Source organism: Anopheles arabiensis, chromosome 2 (genome assembly GCF_016920715.1).
Source record: "Anopheles arabiensis isolate DONGOLA chromosome 2, AaraD3, whole genome shotgun sequence".
Taxonomy (NCBI): Eukaryota; Metazoa; Arthropoda; class Insecta; order Diptera; family Culicidae; genus Anopheles; species Anopheles arabiensis.
In genome coordinates, this window is record NC_053517.1 from 6,380,282 (window position 1) to 6,395,551 (window position 15,270).

General features: G+C 52.0%; 2 protein-coding genes across 2 annotated transcripts; one reads left to right on the top strand and one right to left on the bottom strand.

Moving 5' to 3' along the window:
• Window positions 1-674: 674 nt before the first annotated feature.
• LOC120894663 (methylthioribose-1-phosphate isomerase) lies at window positions 675-2,161 on the bottom strand. The gene is made up of 5 exons (XM_040297382.1): window positions 1,934-2,161; window positions 1,629-1,864; window positions 1,414-1,563; window positions 1,303-1,355; window positions 675-1,236 (listed from the first exon to the last, which is right to left on the bottom strand). The coding sequence occupies exons 1-5, from the start codon at window positions 2,063-2,065 to the stop codon at window positions 752-754; spliced, it is 1,056 nt and encodes a 351-aa protein (XP_040153316.1). The 5' UTR covers window positions 2,066-2,161; the 3' UTR covers window positions 675-751.
• A 1,456-nt stretch (window positions 2,162-3,617) lies between these two features.
• LOC120894974 lies at window positions 3,618-11,945 on the top strand. The gene is made up of 9 exons (XM_040297897.1): window positions 3,618-4,660; window positions 4,846-5,194; window positions 5,298-5,466; window positions 5,726-5,786; window positions 7,088-7,220; window positions 8,313-8,968; window positions 9,151-9,447; window positions 9,531-9,721; window positions 9,798-11,945. The coding sequence occupies exons 1-9, from the start codon at window positions 4,633-4,635 to the stop codon at window positions 11,640-11,642; spliced, it is 3,729 nt and encodes a 1,242-aa protein (XP_040153831.1). The 5' UTR covers window positions 3,618-4,632; the 3' UTR covers window positions 11,643-11,945.
• The last annotated feature ends 3,325 nt before the right edge of the window (window positions 11,946-15,270 follow it).

A 15,270-nucleotide genomic window follows, 5' to 3' on the forward strand; every position in this document is an offset into this window, starting at 1 on the left:
GGTTGTTATGATAATTGGAAAACAACCGTGTCTAACATCGGGCGAAAGGGCTAAACAGTGTAGTATTTGCAAACGATGGTGCTATCTTGCCACAATTAGCATTATCGGGGTGGGTGGGGTTGAGGAGGATATTTATAGCAGTGCGTTTGCATGCTCGCAAAGTGGATGAGTTGAGTTATTAGCAATGTAGTGATTTTATTCCAACATATTCAGTATTTTAGCAAACGGAGGACGATAAAGGAGTGTCTTTGGAATGTATCGTTGATCAATTATCGTATATGTTGAGAAGATTTTCCAATATCGCAATACGCAGATAACAAACAACAGAAAAATCTAAAACAATGCATGAAAAACGAAACAATCAGAGACACTTTTGCGCCAGCTCTAGGTACTCTGTACTTTTCAAAAATAACCGTCAGTTTGAATACGCAGCCATTTTAAGCACGCAGCCACTTTTTAAGCAACGTGTGCTGGCGCGTGGTTTGGTTTGTTTGATTCGCGTATCTACAGAAGAGTTCTGTAAGTTATTTTAATGTTGATGTAAAGAACTTATTTGCATAAAACAGTTCTTCGGTTCCTCTTTCTATCCATGAGTTCTTCGGTTCCCCACTACTCGCTACAGTCGCTCTACTCGAATCAATTCTTTCTTCCATCAGATTAGAAGTGACAACACATACCATTTTGAAACATTACACAGTTTCAGCGCATCATGCTTTACTCGTTCGCCTCACAATCCATTTCGCCACCGAATTCACTTCTGTCTGACCTTTTCGGCCAGCTCGCACGGCTTCAGCACACCGCGCTCGGTGATAATGCCCGTTATCAGCTCGGCCGGCGTAACGTCAAAGGCCGGATTCCAGCAGCCAATGCCCGGCGCCGCAATCCTTTGCCCGCCGATGTGCGTCAGCTCGTGTTCGGGCCGTTCCTCGATTTTGATGTGCGAACCATCCTCGATCGCCACGTCGATCGAGGTGAACGGGGCGGCTACGTAAAACGGCACACCGTGATGCTTTGCCACGACGGCCATCTGGTAGGTGCCGATTTTGTTGGCCGTATCACCGTTCGCCGCCACACGGTCCGCACCCACGATGATGGCATCGATTTTGCGACTGTTTAGGAGGGCCGCTACCATGCTGTCGGTGACCAGCGTGGCCGGCAGCTTGTCGTGCACGAGCTCGTACGCGGTCAGGCGTGCGCCTTGATTGTATGGGCGCGTTTCCGTGCAGTACACGTGCTCTGGAATGGTGAGAATGTGAGGGTTACAAATCGAATGGATATTTCTGGCTATTTCTATGTACAAACCTAAGAGATTCCTTTCATTAACGCTGCGTATCACTCCCAGAGCAGTCCCGTACCTACAATATTCGGAATATTAATCGAAATTCTTTGAATTTGAAAGAGCTACCCGCTTACCCCGCTGTGGCAAGGGATCCAGTGTTGCAGTGGGTTAGCAATTTCAACGGTCGATCAACTCCCTTCACCAAAACATTGGCACCATTGTCACCTATGGCACGATTGTCGCTAATATCCTTCTCCAGCATATATTCTATCGCCTTAATCACCCTGAAAGAAATGAATAAATATTGCAAAAGCTGTTGTTTATGTAAATCATTGCCCCTGTAACTCACTCTTGCTTCATCCCGTCGACGGTAACGGTCTCGTTGGCCAAAAGACTCTCCACCTGACCCTTCACGTCATCCGCAGCCAGCTTCAGATTCACAGCCGTCGGTCGGGAGGTGACGAGATACTGCAGATGCTCGCCGATTTCGTTCGCCAGGGCCGCTTTCGTCTCGTACTGCTTGTCGTAGATCTCCACCACGAGCGATAAACATCCAACGATGGCAATTGCTGGCGCACCTCTCACCTGAAAAAAAGGATTGTGGAAGCATTTACAGCACAGCCCCACAGTTGGCAGTCCACGTCCACAGCCTACCTGCATCTTGTGTATCGCACTCCAGCCATCCTTAACACCGGCGACGGGAATGTACTTCGATTCTGCCGGCAGCAGCAGCTGGTCCAGTATTTGCAGCTGGCCAGATTTGTACTTGATTGCTTCTAGGGTCATTTTGCTACAACTGGGGGAAACTTTTCCGTAAAATGGAATGCAAGCACAGACACGAGCGGAACGTAGGCGCTCTTATCACGAGTGTTTGTTTACATTAACGCGCGGCATTTTTGACGTTCGGCGATTTGACAGCTGATGCAGTGGCTCCCAACCAGTCGCAACGGAGCACTGGCAAATATTTTGTAATTATTGTAATAGGGGTGAAAAAATGCTGTAAAATGTAAAACAAGTAGAAGGGTGTTCTAATATTTACATTTCACCCATAATAATCATCCTATATCAAATGAAATTAACTTCTCTTTTATCATGTTATCAAATATCTTCTTGCACAAAGTGTTGTATACAATCAACCTCTCCACAATACAACTTGCATGCGAACGCTGCAGCATAACGACTTTGATTCAAACCCTTCCACAGCTACAGAGCGCCGTTGATCCGTTCAAAAGGAACGACACGCTAAGCAGGGTAACACGTAAAAACCTTTTATTTGTCCCTTCCGACCGATCGTTATCTTGCATAAACACAAACAGAAATAAAGAAGGGTGCTACACTTCCGGTCCACAATCTCCAAAGCAGTGCGTGGTGTGAATATTGAACGATTTAATTCTTCCAACTGCGATAAAACTATCCCTCCGCGCTTAAGCATACTCACGACCGGGGTTCCCCCCGCTTCCACCGTCCCAAGCTCAAGAGGCACGGAGCCACAATCATCCATCAGGGATGCGCAACATGTAGAGGATCGACCGTACCGTGCCTTATGTGTCCCTTTTTCCCACCACTCCTTCTCTTTCGCCTGCAGCGGATAAGCCACATGCGCTCCAGACGCGCAAAGGGCTGTACTGCCTACGCTTCCTACGCGTCCTCGGCGCGTCAGGCATCGACGGTTCGACAAACTCTCCGTAGCCTCGGAAGCAGCAGCAGCAGCAGCTAGAGCAGCAAACGGAGCACCAGCCCAAAACGAAAACCAAAAAAACAAAAACCATACGCTCACAATATGCGTATGCGCATATATGTGGGATGTGCAGCATGAGGGCGATGCGGTGCGCATGTCAATAAAAACACACACACACACGCTTTCGTTCGCAGCACGCAGGCGGAAGAGCGGAGAAGCGGCGCAAACCAAAAACCATCCGCAGCGCAACGCGCACGGCGTAGGGATGAGCGAAAGGGAAGACAGAAACGCCGCGCAGCGTGTTTTGCGTTAGGGCGAGCAAAAAGGGAGCGCAAGCCGAAAGCGGGCGCGTGAAAAACATGCTCGAAAATATAACCAAATGCCAAAACCCGCACATGACTTGTATGACGGAAAGAGAACGAAAGAGCTAGAGAACTAGAGTGGGAGAGTGTGCGAGATTGAGAGAGATAGGACAGCAACGATCGGGCGCGCGCGCTCGGGCCTTGCGTGCGAGCGAGACCGAGCGATGTAAACATTACAAGCGCAATGTAAAAACGCATTGCGCGCGCGGGACACGCTGAACGTGGATGATGAACGACGAGAGGGTCCGTGGGCACGTCGTTTGCAAGCGAGATGTCTTCTCTTCGGGCCGTTCATGCGGGATGAGACGGCAACGGTTGGCACGGGCCTGCCGTGAGGACGAGTTTAGTTTAGATTAGATAATTCGATCAGATGCTCTTGTGCGTCGTCTCGGACGTTCGGTGCGGACTAGCGTTGGTAGTGCGTAGTGGTGCTGGCGGCGGGGGTTTATGTCCGTCTCTTCTCGCCGCTTCGAACGGGGTGGCACATTAGTCGAGTGCGGCCAGACGATCGAGAACGACACGACCTTTTTGTTTGGGCGGTTGTGTGTGCGCGCGCGCGCTCGCCTGTAGCTCCCCTGGAAGGGCTGGAGCATCCGGAAATTCTACCGTGCGTGTGTGCGTTCCTGTGAGTGTTGGGGGTGGCTGGAAAACTCCATTCCCTGTGGTACGGAACGGAAGACAGCGTGTTTCAGTGAATTTGGTGATGAAAATCCATCCCATATGCTCATCCGTGTGAAGAAACCCGGAAAAAGTAAAGTACCAAGAAGAGTGTGTGTTTGTGAGAGAGAGAGAAAGAGAGCCCGGTAGCGGAAAGAACGGAAAAGCAAATAAACAAATGGTCTGGGACACAGTCGAAAACCTCGGGGCCTGCTTTGATGCCAGCCAGTTAAAGTGTCAGTCGTAGTTTCCCTCCGGCGCGTGAGATCAATAGCAGAGGAGGCCCAGGCATCGTCCGGAACGTTCGCCTTCCTTCCGAGAGTCGCATTCCGGCAGTGAGCGTTAGTGTGTGTGTGCGTGTTTAAATGCAATATGCAAATTGTAGCAATGCATCTTGCCATACCGGGGAAGGCACGGGTGTCTGATCTCAGATAACAACAGCGTGTGTCTAGTGTCTCACTGCTTTCGTCTCGTAGCAACGAACTTTTACGACAAAGGATGCTGCGGAACTGTGTGCCTCTGTGCGCTCTGTGTGATTGTGTGACTGTAGTTTGTATCTTTCTTTAGCTTGTTTCTGTTAAAGAGGTGGTGGGAAGTAGTAGTATACCTACGCATACCGACACACACACCTCCCACAAGACGTCTAAAAACAAACCATGGATTCACCACACCCGCTGTGTTCAGGTGAGTCGGTGAGTCGGTCTCACATCCGCCACGGGCGTCGTTCGTCGTCGTCGCCTGGCAGAGAGTTCTTCATCGCGGAACAGCAGATCACATCTTCTCCACCATGATTGCATGATTATCCTCCGAGTCCGATTTTTCAATTGATTCCCCCCCTCCCATTCCCCCCATTTTCCCAAATGGAACAGATAATCCCAACTACTTTAACGAAGATGCCGCCGCGTCCGGTCCGTCCGGCGAATCGGCCGCGGACGTGGTGGAGCACAAGAAGCCGGCCCGCTTCTACCATTTAAAGCGCCTGGTGACCTACTCGAAGCTGAAGCGAGCCGCCACCACTGCTACGATCGTGGACGGGCGCGGGGGGGATTACGCCGACTCGGCGCCGTCCCCGCCGACGCCGCCCACCCGCAACGGCACGATCTTTCGCTACCGGAGCAACAGCGCATCGTGCACGGGCGGCGGTGCACCGATCCTGGAGGACGATGGAGCGTCACGGGCGGCCCCGCTGGCGGTTCCGCTGTCACCGCCACCGTTTGCGTAAGTTGTTCGCGCGCGCCTGGGGCTTCGTTCCACTTTGCGCTAATCGAAAGCACTTTGTAAACATTCCACAACAACAACACATCCAACAACACTGGTGCAGTGTCGGACGGTCGGGGACGCTGCCGGAACGGCGCAGACATTCCTTCGGGACGTCGACTCATCGCCATCATCTACCGCAGCAGTACCAGCAGCAGCAGCAGCAGCAGCATCAGTTGGAGCACAATGGCGGCCGTGAGCAGATGATGAAAAATGAAACCTCCATCGATGAGGTAAGCTTGTGTGTGTATGCCCGTGGTGCGTGTGGTGTCTTATTCCTCGCCCTGTGTATTTCCTTCTTCCCTCCCTTAGCTCCTCTTCCCACATCCTCCTCTACCACAAATACGCAAATGGTTTACATCAATTCGTGCTAATGTCCTTCTACGCTTTGTTTCCGCCTTTCCATCAACGCCGTTTGCGCAACAACAACAACAACAACAACAACAAAAAACCGTTTATAAAACGCTACTTTTGGCTGTGTGTCTATTGCAGGTGCCGAACGCTCCCGCCCCGAAAGCCCCCTGTCAACCCGCCGGCAGCACATCCGATTCCGGTAAGTGCGATGCTCCCGCGCGCAAGCGAAAGCGGAAACAGAGCCGCTCAAGAACCATACGCAAACACACAAACCCGGGTCTTGCTGGGAGGGAAAGGGTACAGGGCACGCAAAGAACGCGCCAGAGGAAAGAGCAGGCACCGCAAAACGCCAAAGTAGTAGTGCCATTCGCGTCAGTTCCGTTTATGGTTTGTGGGGGTTCTTGTGCTCGCAAGCCCCCGGTTGCTTGCGTCGCCTTTATGGAGGATTGGTTGATGTGTATTTCCGCCTAGGGCCATATTGAACCATTGGAGCCGGGCCGGCAGCTCGGCAACAAACCCATTTCCAGCGATAGCGAAGGAGAGAGCGAGAGAGAGAGAGAAAGCGCGGAAGAGAGTGTCGAAAGGCATTGTGGTGTCACTATCATTTTTTGAAATTTGCCATCTAAGCTCCAGCAAACGTTCTAATGCTTCCACTTCCATTCTAATTACCTACACCCAACCGCAACTCTCACTCTTTCTCTCTTCCCTTTCTGATTCGGTTGCTTATGATGAGAGGCACCTTTCCTTCCTGCTCTTGAGGGGCACCCCCCCTGTGTGTGTGACGAGAACATCCACCACAACATCACGCACCATGCATTCAAATTCAGTGACCGCCCTATCCGCTTGGCCGTCACAGTCACTGCGATGCTGTCCAAATGAGTCGCTGCCTGTTTTTTTTTTGCTTCCTCTTCTGCTACTTTTCATTGCTGTCCCTTCCATTTCTTTCTTCGTTCCTTTATTTTGATCACGTTCCTTTTTCCCCGCCGCACGGATGGCGGAACGGACGCGCTCGTGTTACCGTCCCATCCCCTCCGGGTGACGGGCGTACGCGCGCGCGCGCTCATTGTACACACAAAACGACCGGAAAACAAACACATTAAACAAAACCCATCTGCGCGTCCTCCTCTCTCGCGCATCATGGTCGCGGATGGAGCGAAGACGTGATCGTGACTGTTTTTTCGCCGCGAGTTGTCCGCGCTGAGCGATCGCTGCCATGCCCGCGGGCAGCACTCTTTCCGGCGTGCTGCACATTTTGCTGGCGGATCGCGTTGCAGTGACAGTGGGCTTGTTGGCTTTTAGCAGTGCTGTGCGCTTCCGCGGTGGAGGTTATTCTGCTTCCAGATTCCACACTGAAACGCAACCGAACTCTCTCTCTCTCTCATTACATCGTGTGTGGGAGTGGGTGGATGTGTTCTCTGGTGCGATAGTGTTTCCGCTGCGTAAAAAAAAACATCCTCCAGTAATAGTGTGGCGATCGCGGGGACTCATCTCATTCCACAGGAACGTTACGGGCGGCTGCAATGGACGTGCTGTTCGTGACGGCACGCCACAGCGAGCACGGCATGCTGTGGGTCAACCATCTGAAGGTGTGCTTCGACAAGATCACCAAGCAACGCGGACGGCTTCCCTTCAAGTGAGTATCAAGTGTTTAGTGTGTGTGTGTATGTGTGTGTGTGTCAGTCGGCTTCTGTAGTGAAATTGATAGTGATGATGATTAATATGTACGGGATCAGTTTCAGAAGTGTTTTTGTGTGGTAATAGTGTCATAAACAAGACGTCACCGGGAATCAGACAGTCTGTGACCGTAATATACCTGTTCCGCATCACTTCACAGTGACCCAGTCCATGCTCTTGACCCATATGTCTGGCCACTAATGTACGATGACGACGTGAAGCGCTAGACCCTTCCAGTTCCTTCAGTGTGATCGTGATCTGCTCTTGCTAACCGTTAACGTTTATGTCGTTTTCCAGGTCCAAAAGTCCGATAAAATTGAAGTACAAAATCGCCAATAGTTTGCTGTTGCAAAGATTTAGACATATGATGGACATCGAGTCCATCGAGACAATCGGGAAGCTTTTCAGAATCACGTAGGAATGTTGCAGTCCACATCTGCATATAAAAGATTAGATTGTTTCTTAGTCCGGGCAGGTTTAGCATACGTTGGTTTTAGCATTGTTTGGTGTCTCTCAGCTCGCTGCCTTGGACTCAGCATGTTGAGGCAATTCAATAAAAAGCAACGCGATTTGCTACAAGGTTCATTCTCCATGGATATTTGGTGACATACGTTCAGATTACATCAGTCGGTGCCTACGGGTTATGTCTGCAGTCACTCTCTATTAGACGAATGTCTCTTTGTGGCAGGTGTGCTGTAAAATTGTCTGTTTCACTTTCAGTCAGATGGAATCAATACAGCGTTTTTCATGTTTTGTTTTGTTGCTTCTCAATTTTTGTTTGTATTCTTCCCACGAATTATTTCTCCGATATTTTTGAATCATTTGTATTGATTTTCAATGGAATGATGCCCATAAATCGTTGGGAACGATAAAAAAACGAACCAAAAACCTTGGGAAGCCCTGTAATAGTGATGGAAGTCGCCTTGGATGGAAGTATACAGTCTGTAGAATTTAGTGTGTCCAGGCCGTGTTCCGTAATTGAAGAACTTCCGAGTTCTGCATTTAGTTCCTCATGACAATAACATCCCTTCCCTTTCGATCTCCTGCTCAGATTCCTCCACATCAAGCTGGACGAGGATGTGGTACAGCAAACCCCGCACATCATACAGCAGTGCGAATCCACCAAACTCCAGATCGTGGTCGTCTGTCCCGCCCTGCTAGGACTTTCGCCCTCCCTGCTCCACACGAAGCTCAACGCCCTGCTCACACCGAACCGCGTCCTCGGCATGCTCCTGGACGTGTCCGAGTGTGCGGTGAACGAGTTTGCCAAAACCTCCCTGCCCGGCTACTCCCGCTGGCGAACGTGTTCCGTGCGCGAAAAGGACACCGCCTTCGTAAGCGAACTGCTCGGCATTGCGACCGACATCCTCGGCAAGGCGCTACGCCAGCAAACCGTCCTGCAGCGCACACCATCCGGCACGGAACCGAAAACACCGACCTCACCAACAGGCCCGTCCGGCCCAGGTACAACGGGCCATCTTCCCGGTGCGGCAGCGGGCGGTGCAGGTAGCGGGCACCGTTCCCACGACTCGTTCGTGCTGTTCCCGCGCAAGGTGAAGGTGGGCCAGAGCAAGATCCTGCTGATCCTGCACGAACCGCTCACCAAGGAGGACTGGATAAAGATCAAGGTGGAGAAGGCGGACCAAACGATCGAGATAACGAACATCAAGCGGCGCAATCCCTACACCATACAGTTCAGCGTGCCAGGTAGGTCGATGTGATCGGGGCTTATCCCAATGTTTCTCACCTTCGCGGAACCCCGGGTGGAGGGTGTAACGCGAAACGGAAGTTGCCATATGGTGGGTTTTCGATGAATGGATGGATGGGAAGAACTGACGATCTCGGGGATTTTTTTTTCTTCTGTTTTTCCTTGGGAATCGATCACGCAGAGGTTTGTATGGAGATCTCGATGATGATCAAGATACGGCTGGAGAAGAACAGTATCGATCTCGGCAGTCGACCGTTAAAGTGTGAGAGCCAGATGCGCGAGCTCGAGCAGATCCTGTCGTCGAAGGATGCACCGATGGAGTTGATCTGTCAGTCGGTCGGTCTGTCGACGAACGATCGGGACAAGCTGGATCTGCTGCTGCTGAAGGCGTTCCTGCGAAACGTTCCACCGAACTACAACCTGCTGAACTACGGCAGCGGTGGTGGTGGTGCTGAGATGGGCTGCCATCGTGACATCTGTACGTATTTCCCACCGATGGAAGAAGAACTGAACGCATTTTCTCACGGTGTTTTGTTGGATCTTTTTCTTTCTCCGGAACAGATCCTGAAGAGTATCCGACACTGCTGCACTTTGCCGCCCGCTGGGGCCTGGAGCGACTCTGTATGCAGCTGATCGAATCACCGGGCGGTGAGATTGCGTGCGAAATGCGCAACATCAACGGTCGAACGCCGTCGGACATTGCGGAGCTGGTGGGACACTACAAGATCGCGAGCGCACTGAAGAACTTCTCGGTAAGTTTGGCGGCTGCAGACGACAAACCGCTGGGTGGAGTTGATAGGAACGCATATGCTTTTTTCTTCCTTGCAGCAAATGAACGAACTCACCACGATGTACCACTACTTCAAGGGCGTGAGTGGCGCCAGCTCGGACCAGGTGATGATACAGCCGAAGCAGCAGCAGCACGGGACCGGTCTGCCCCTTCGTACGCAGAACAAAACCGACGCGGAGAAGATTCTGTCGCACGTGCACGCGTTAAAGCAGGCGGAGGGCTACATCGACATGAGCTGTGCGAATGGGTCGGACCAGGTGGACGGAAGCAGTGGGGCGAGCGCCATCAATATCCACTACCTCAACGACCGTCCGGCCGGGAGCGAGTTGACACCGCCCGGACCCCCGGACGAAAAGGACGTCTGCGGGGAGAACGAGGATAACTTTGATGTGGTGCGCGATACCGACCGGCGCTGCAACAACGGATCGCTGCGGTCGGTGGAATCCGCCGAGCGGGCCGCCAAGTACGACATTTTCAGCAACGAATGCTCCGATCTGCTGGAAAACTGTGAAGCCGGCTCAACCGCATCGGCCGAATGCGTCACGAACGGTGACTACATGCTGCAGCCCTCCAATGCACCCTTCACACCGCCAACCGACCGCACTCCCACACCACCCCCACTGCCCGCGACGGCCGAACCGATGGGCGATTACATGATTCAACCGTCCAACATTCCGGTCCATCCGTACTGCAACGTGCCGGAAGTGGTGCCGGAAACCGGCCCGACCACTGAGGCGGCCTCCCACGTGCGGTTAAGCTTCCGCAAGGAGGACCCGGCGAGCGAGGACACGTACGGCACGACGACGGCCGGGCTGCCCCGGTGCCGGCGCAACACCGGCAGCTCCGCCGAGGGCCGCACCGTCGACGACGAGCTGCTCGAGATCATTTCCGACTTCAAGAACAACGTGTTCTCGATCCAGGAGGTGGAGCAGCTCGTGACGCTGTGGAAAAACCGGAACGATGTGCAGAAGAGCTTCCGCGAGAAGCAGGACCAGCTGGCCCGGATGCGCGAACACTACGAGCAGATACAGCGCGAGCTGAAGGACAAGCTGAAGCGGCCGACACCGTTCGAGCGGATGCGGAGCTTCTTCTCGCGCACCAAACCTTCCCCGGCGGGCGGGAAGGCGGCCGCGGCGAAGCAGCGGGCAGGGAATGGGTCGGCCGGTGGTGCGAGCGACCCGCCCGGTGCGGACGTGTGCGATGAGATTAAGTTCTCGATGGCGGGCGGCGGCGGTTCGAACGGTGGGTACGCCGTGGTACGACCGCAAAGCCTCTCGCTCAGCATGAACAGCATGGGTAGCGATAATTCCGAGCAGAGCAGCGGCGGTCGACTATCATCGGGCGGGGGGCCTCCGGTCGGCACACCCACGGACGGTGCGCCCAGTGAGGGCCGACGACTGTCGCACAGCAAATCGTGGCCGAAAGGGACCGAGAACGAGAACTACATGGTGCCGCCATCGCCCCGTCCCGTCAGCGAAGAGCTGCACCTTGTGCGGGGCGTGCGGCTGGGCAGTGGGACGCTCGTCGGTGCGCTTAACCGCTGCAGCAACGGTAGCTGCTCCAGCACTGCCAGCAGCCACAGCAACCACAGCAGCCACAGCAGCAGCAGTAGTAACAGTGCCGGCTCGTGGGCCGGCATGGGAAAGCAGGAATCGCACTACGTAATGTATCCCTCGAATGTGCCGGTGTTTGCGGGCGGTGCAGAGTACATGAACGTACCGGCAGCGGTGACGCACCACACCAAAGAGGATGAGCGGATGACGGCGCGACCGAAGCTGGGCCGTACGCCGAGCGACACCGGCGGCCCGACACCGCACCTTGTCACCTTCCAGTCGATAATGGAGTGCAATGAAAGTGCCGACAGTGTCGACAGTGTCACCTAGGGCTGGAGCGAGGCTCTAATGCCCTTCTTCCGGGAAACGCTCTCGTGCTCTCGGGATGGGGGGGATTTTTTGTGTTTTTTTACGGGGAGGGTTTAAGAGGCGACGTTCCAGCAACGACCGTTCTCATCGTATTATCCAAAGGTTAATTGAAATGATACCATACCCGCATGTAAGTGTGTGTGCGTGTGTGCGTGTGTGTTTATGTAGCACGCACATCAGTCTATAGGAGGAAGCTGTATACAAAGCGAAAACCAACGAAATAAAGATATGTTTCTGTGTGTGCGTGTGTGTAGCAAAATAGCATTAGTTGGCGTAAGCTTTTCGATTTCCTCCCCCAAAAGACTTACAGTTACAGCGCCCTTCAGCCACACAATGTGAAGCGGGTGGGTGGTACAGTTTAACGACGTTTAAAGACACCGGTGTCGGTGTCGATGTTGTCGTCGTCGTCGTCGTCGCGTGTCACACACGTTTTGTGCGGTGGGTGGCTGCGGGTGCGTGCGTGTGTGTCAGCATGCGTGGGTGGTACATGTGAAAGCTTAGCTAATATCCGTTTGATGGAAGATTGTCATGCATGCCACCACCGACACCGTCACAAGAGGCGCATTGGAAGTGACACGGGGGCGCAAAAGGGAACCATCTGCGGCGCAACGACGCAAAGTGCGAGAAAATCAATTACTTCTACGAAAGTTGTCCCAGGGAACAGCAAAATGGAAAGGGTGGGGGGGAGGAAGTGCGTGCTGGGTGGCATACGGTGGCGCTTGATGTCTTCATTCAATGATGGTGCCGTATTTAGATTACATTTTGCAGCAGTGGAAGTGGATGGTTGTATTTAAATAAACGCACGGCGGCGCATGGAAGCGCTTGGAATGCACATCGGCAGCGGGGTGGGTTTGGTGGGCGCTCCACGTGGGTTGGGTGTACCTCGTAATGACACGGCCACGGCACTAACTATGGAGCAATATTATTGCACTCAAAGCACTGCTTTGGCGAGCGTAATTGAATTAATTACCATCAGGTGCTGGTGGTAGTTAGCATGTCCCATTCATGGAATATTATAACGCTGTTTTGGAGCGGCTCCAGCTACCGATGAGATTTATTATTAATGTTATTTTCCAGTCCCCTTTTTTCTCGAGTGATTGAACGTTGTTTCGTAGGCTGACATTGGAAATTTTTGCATGACAATTTTCGATTATCTGTCAAGCGCATTTTTTTTTTATTTTGACTGACAGTTTGCCCCCATCAAATAGGGGTTTTTGGTGGAGCTATTTTTGAACTCCTTGATGGGCGATTGTCGCTTCGGTACATATTTCCAGCTTTCGGGAGAAAAAGGTTCCAATCGCAAACAAAAAGAAAAGGTCCCCTCGTTCGTTCGCTTGTCTGTGCTGTGTGCGCAGATGGTTGGAATTAATTTCTTGATGATTTTTGCAAATACGATTTTTGAACCGAATCCATCTCTCCCTCGTTTTTTCCAGTTAGATTCGAGACATCTGATTCGATTCCACGAAATTTTAATGCTGAATTGTTAATTAAAATCATTGCTAAATTCATTTCGGGAAGGATGTTTGTTTTTTTTTTTTTGGTGCGATTAGACCCAAACAAAAACTCCCCGACAGGCGGTCTACCAATCTAACCTTGAAATGTCGGCAAAGAGCGAAAAAGTTGTACTCGGTGCTCAAAACTGATAACGAAACTTCGCATGTTCGCATGGAAGAGTTTTGCGTGAAAGAGAGCGAAAAAAGGAAATAAGAAGAAGGTTAATTACTACTTGCAGCAGATTGCAGAAGCTGGAGTGCAAATTCAGCTAGTAAGGTTTGTGCCGAACGCTTCATTTGCACCAGCTTTGTGTAGCATCAGCCATGAAAAGGTTGGAAAACTTTTGGAAGATTTTTCGTACACTTTCAATCCTTTTCCATTTCGATTGTTTCGACCGATTGAGCGGTGGAATTTGCTCACAGGCAGAATGATTGACTGGAGAGAAGTTCGAATGGAGGGGCAAAATTAATTATTTTGTTTCAGACAACTGTGATAAGGATAATTTTGTTGCGGACCGATCGAGCGAAGCGATCATACAGGGACACGTGTTAATCTGTGTGCGAACCATCAGCCAATCAGTCGTACATTGTAGCACGTTATGGGGAAGAGCTGACCATTAATCTTACCATTAGCGGTGGAACACCGTTCCAGGAAGGCAGGTTCCAACTCTCTCCTTCCAACAAAAAAAAAAAAAAATGGGAAAACTCATTCCAGCACCTTCCCCGGATGACGGTACGAAGGTAAACAGCCTCTCTCCTCGTCGGTAACGGGTTCAGCGATCCGTTTCAGGTCGAAAAAAGACGGAGGCCAACGGGTGCGGCAAAACAATCCGCGGCACAATCATAAAACCGGCACAACAGCCTGTCCGGTAACTCTATTAAACTTTTCCAAACACTCATCCTCCCCCCACCCCATGGAGGAAGCCCACAGCACAATATTGGTGGTGAGCCGGCAGGTGAGCAGTCAACTCGGAACCCACTGGACCATTTCTTCGCCGGGGTCCTGGGGTTCGAACTAGTGATGTGCTCTCTGGAGCAATTGTTCGTTGGAGTCGGAGTCGTGCGGAGTCGTCTGCAGTCATCCGAAGTTGTACGGAGTCGGCAGGTACAATGTGATTGTGATCAGGCATTTCATTTCGTTGTGTGTGTGTTTTTGTTTTGTCTTATTCTTTGTGCGGGTAATTCGTGTACAGGCGTTTGTTTCGAAGGCAGACACTGGACGACTCCGACTTAGGATGACTTTGGATGACTCCAGACAACTCCGGACGACTACGGACGACTTTGACTTCAACTTTGGACAACTCTGGACGACTCCTTGCGACTACCAACAACTACAAACGGCGCCGGACGACAGACGACTTTGGATGACTATGGACGACTACGGACGACTCCAGACGACTGCGAACGACTTCGACTTTGGACAACTCTGGACGACTACAGACAACTACAGACAATTCCGGACGACTATGGACGACTCCGGACGATTACGGACAACCTTGGATGACAACGGACGACTTTTTATGACTCCGGACGACTACAAATGACTCCTGGCGACTACCGACAACTACAGACGGCTCCGGCCCACTACGAACGACTTTAGATGACTACGGACGCCTCCGGATGACTCCAGACAACTCCGGACGACTACAGACGATTTTGACTTTGGACAACTCTCGCCGACTCCTAACGACTACAGACGACTCCGGACGACTACGGACGTCTACGGACGACTTTGGATGACTTCGGACGACTACGGACGACTTTGGATGACTCCGGACGACTACGAATGACTCCTGGCGACTACCGACAACTACAGACGGCTCCGGACGACTACGAACGACTTTGGATGACTACGGACGCCTCCGGATGACTCCAGACAACTCCGGACGACTACGAACGACTTTGACTTTGGACAACTCTCGCCGACTCCTAACGACTACAGACGACTCCGGACGACTACGGACGTCTACGGACGACTTTGGATAACTTCGGACGACTACGGACGACTACAGTCGGTTCCGGATGACTACAAAAGACTTCAGACGACCCCTGACAACTCGGGACGACTCCATACGATTTCGACAGCTCCAGACAAT

Bases quoted from the DNA above. Each gene is read 5' to 3' on its own strand.
- LOC120894974 (XM_040297897.1), top strand. From the start codon at position 4,633: ATGGATTCACCACACCCGCTGTGTTCAG. The intron at 5,195-5,297 runs GTAAGTTGTTCG...ACACTGGTGCAG, and splicing joins CTGTCACCGCCACCGTTTGC to TGTCGGACGGTCGGGGACGC. The intron at 5,467-5,725 runs GTAAGCTTGTGT...TGTCTATTGCAG, and splicing joins ATGAAACCTCCATCGATGAG to GTGCCGAACGCTCCCGCCCC.
- LOC120894663 (XM_040297382.1), bottom strand. From the start codon at position 2,065: ATGACCCTAGAAGCAATCAAGTACAAATCTGGCCAGCTGCAAATACTG. The intron at 1,865-1,933 runs GTAGGCTGTGGA...CCTTTTTTTCAG, and splicing joins GTGCGATACACAAGATGCAG to GTGAGAGGTGCGCCAGCAAT. The intron at 1,237-1,302 runs GTTTGTACATAG...TCACCATTCCAG, and splicing joins TAATGAAAGGAATCTCTTAG to AGCACGTGTACTGCACGGAA.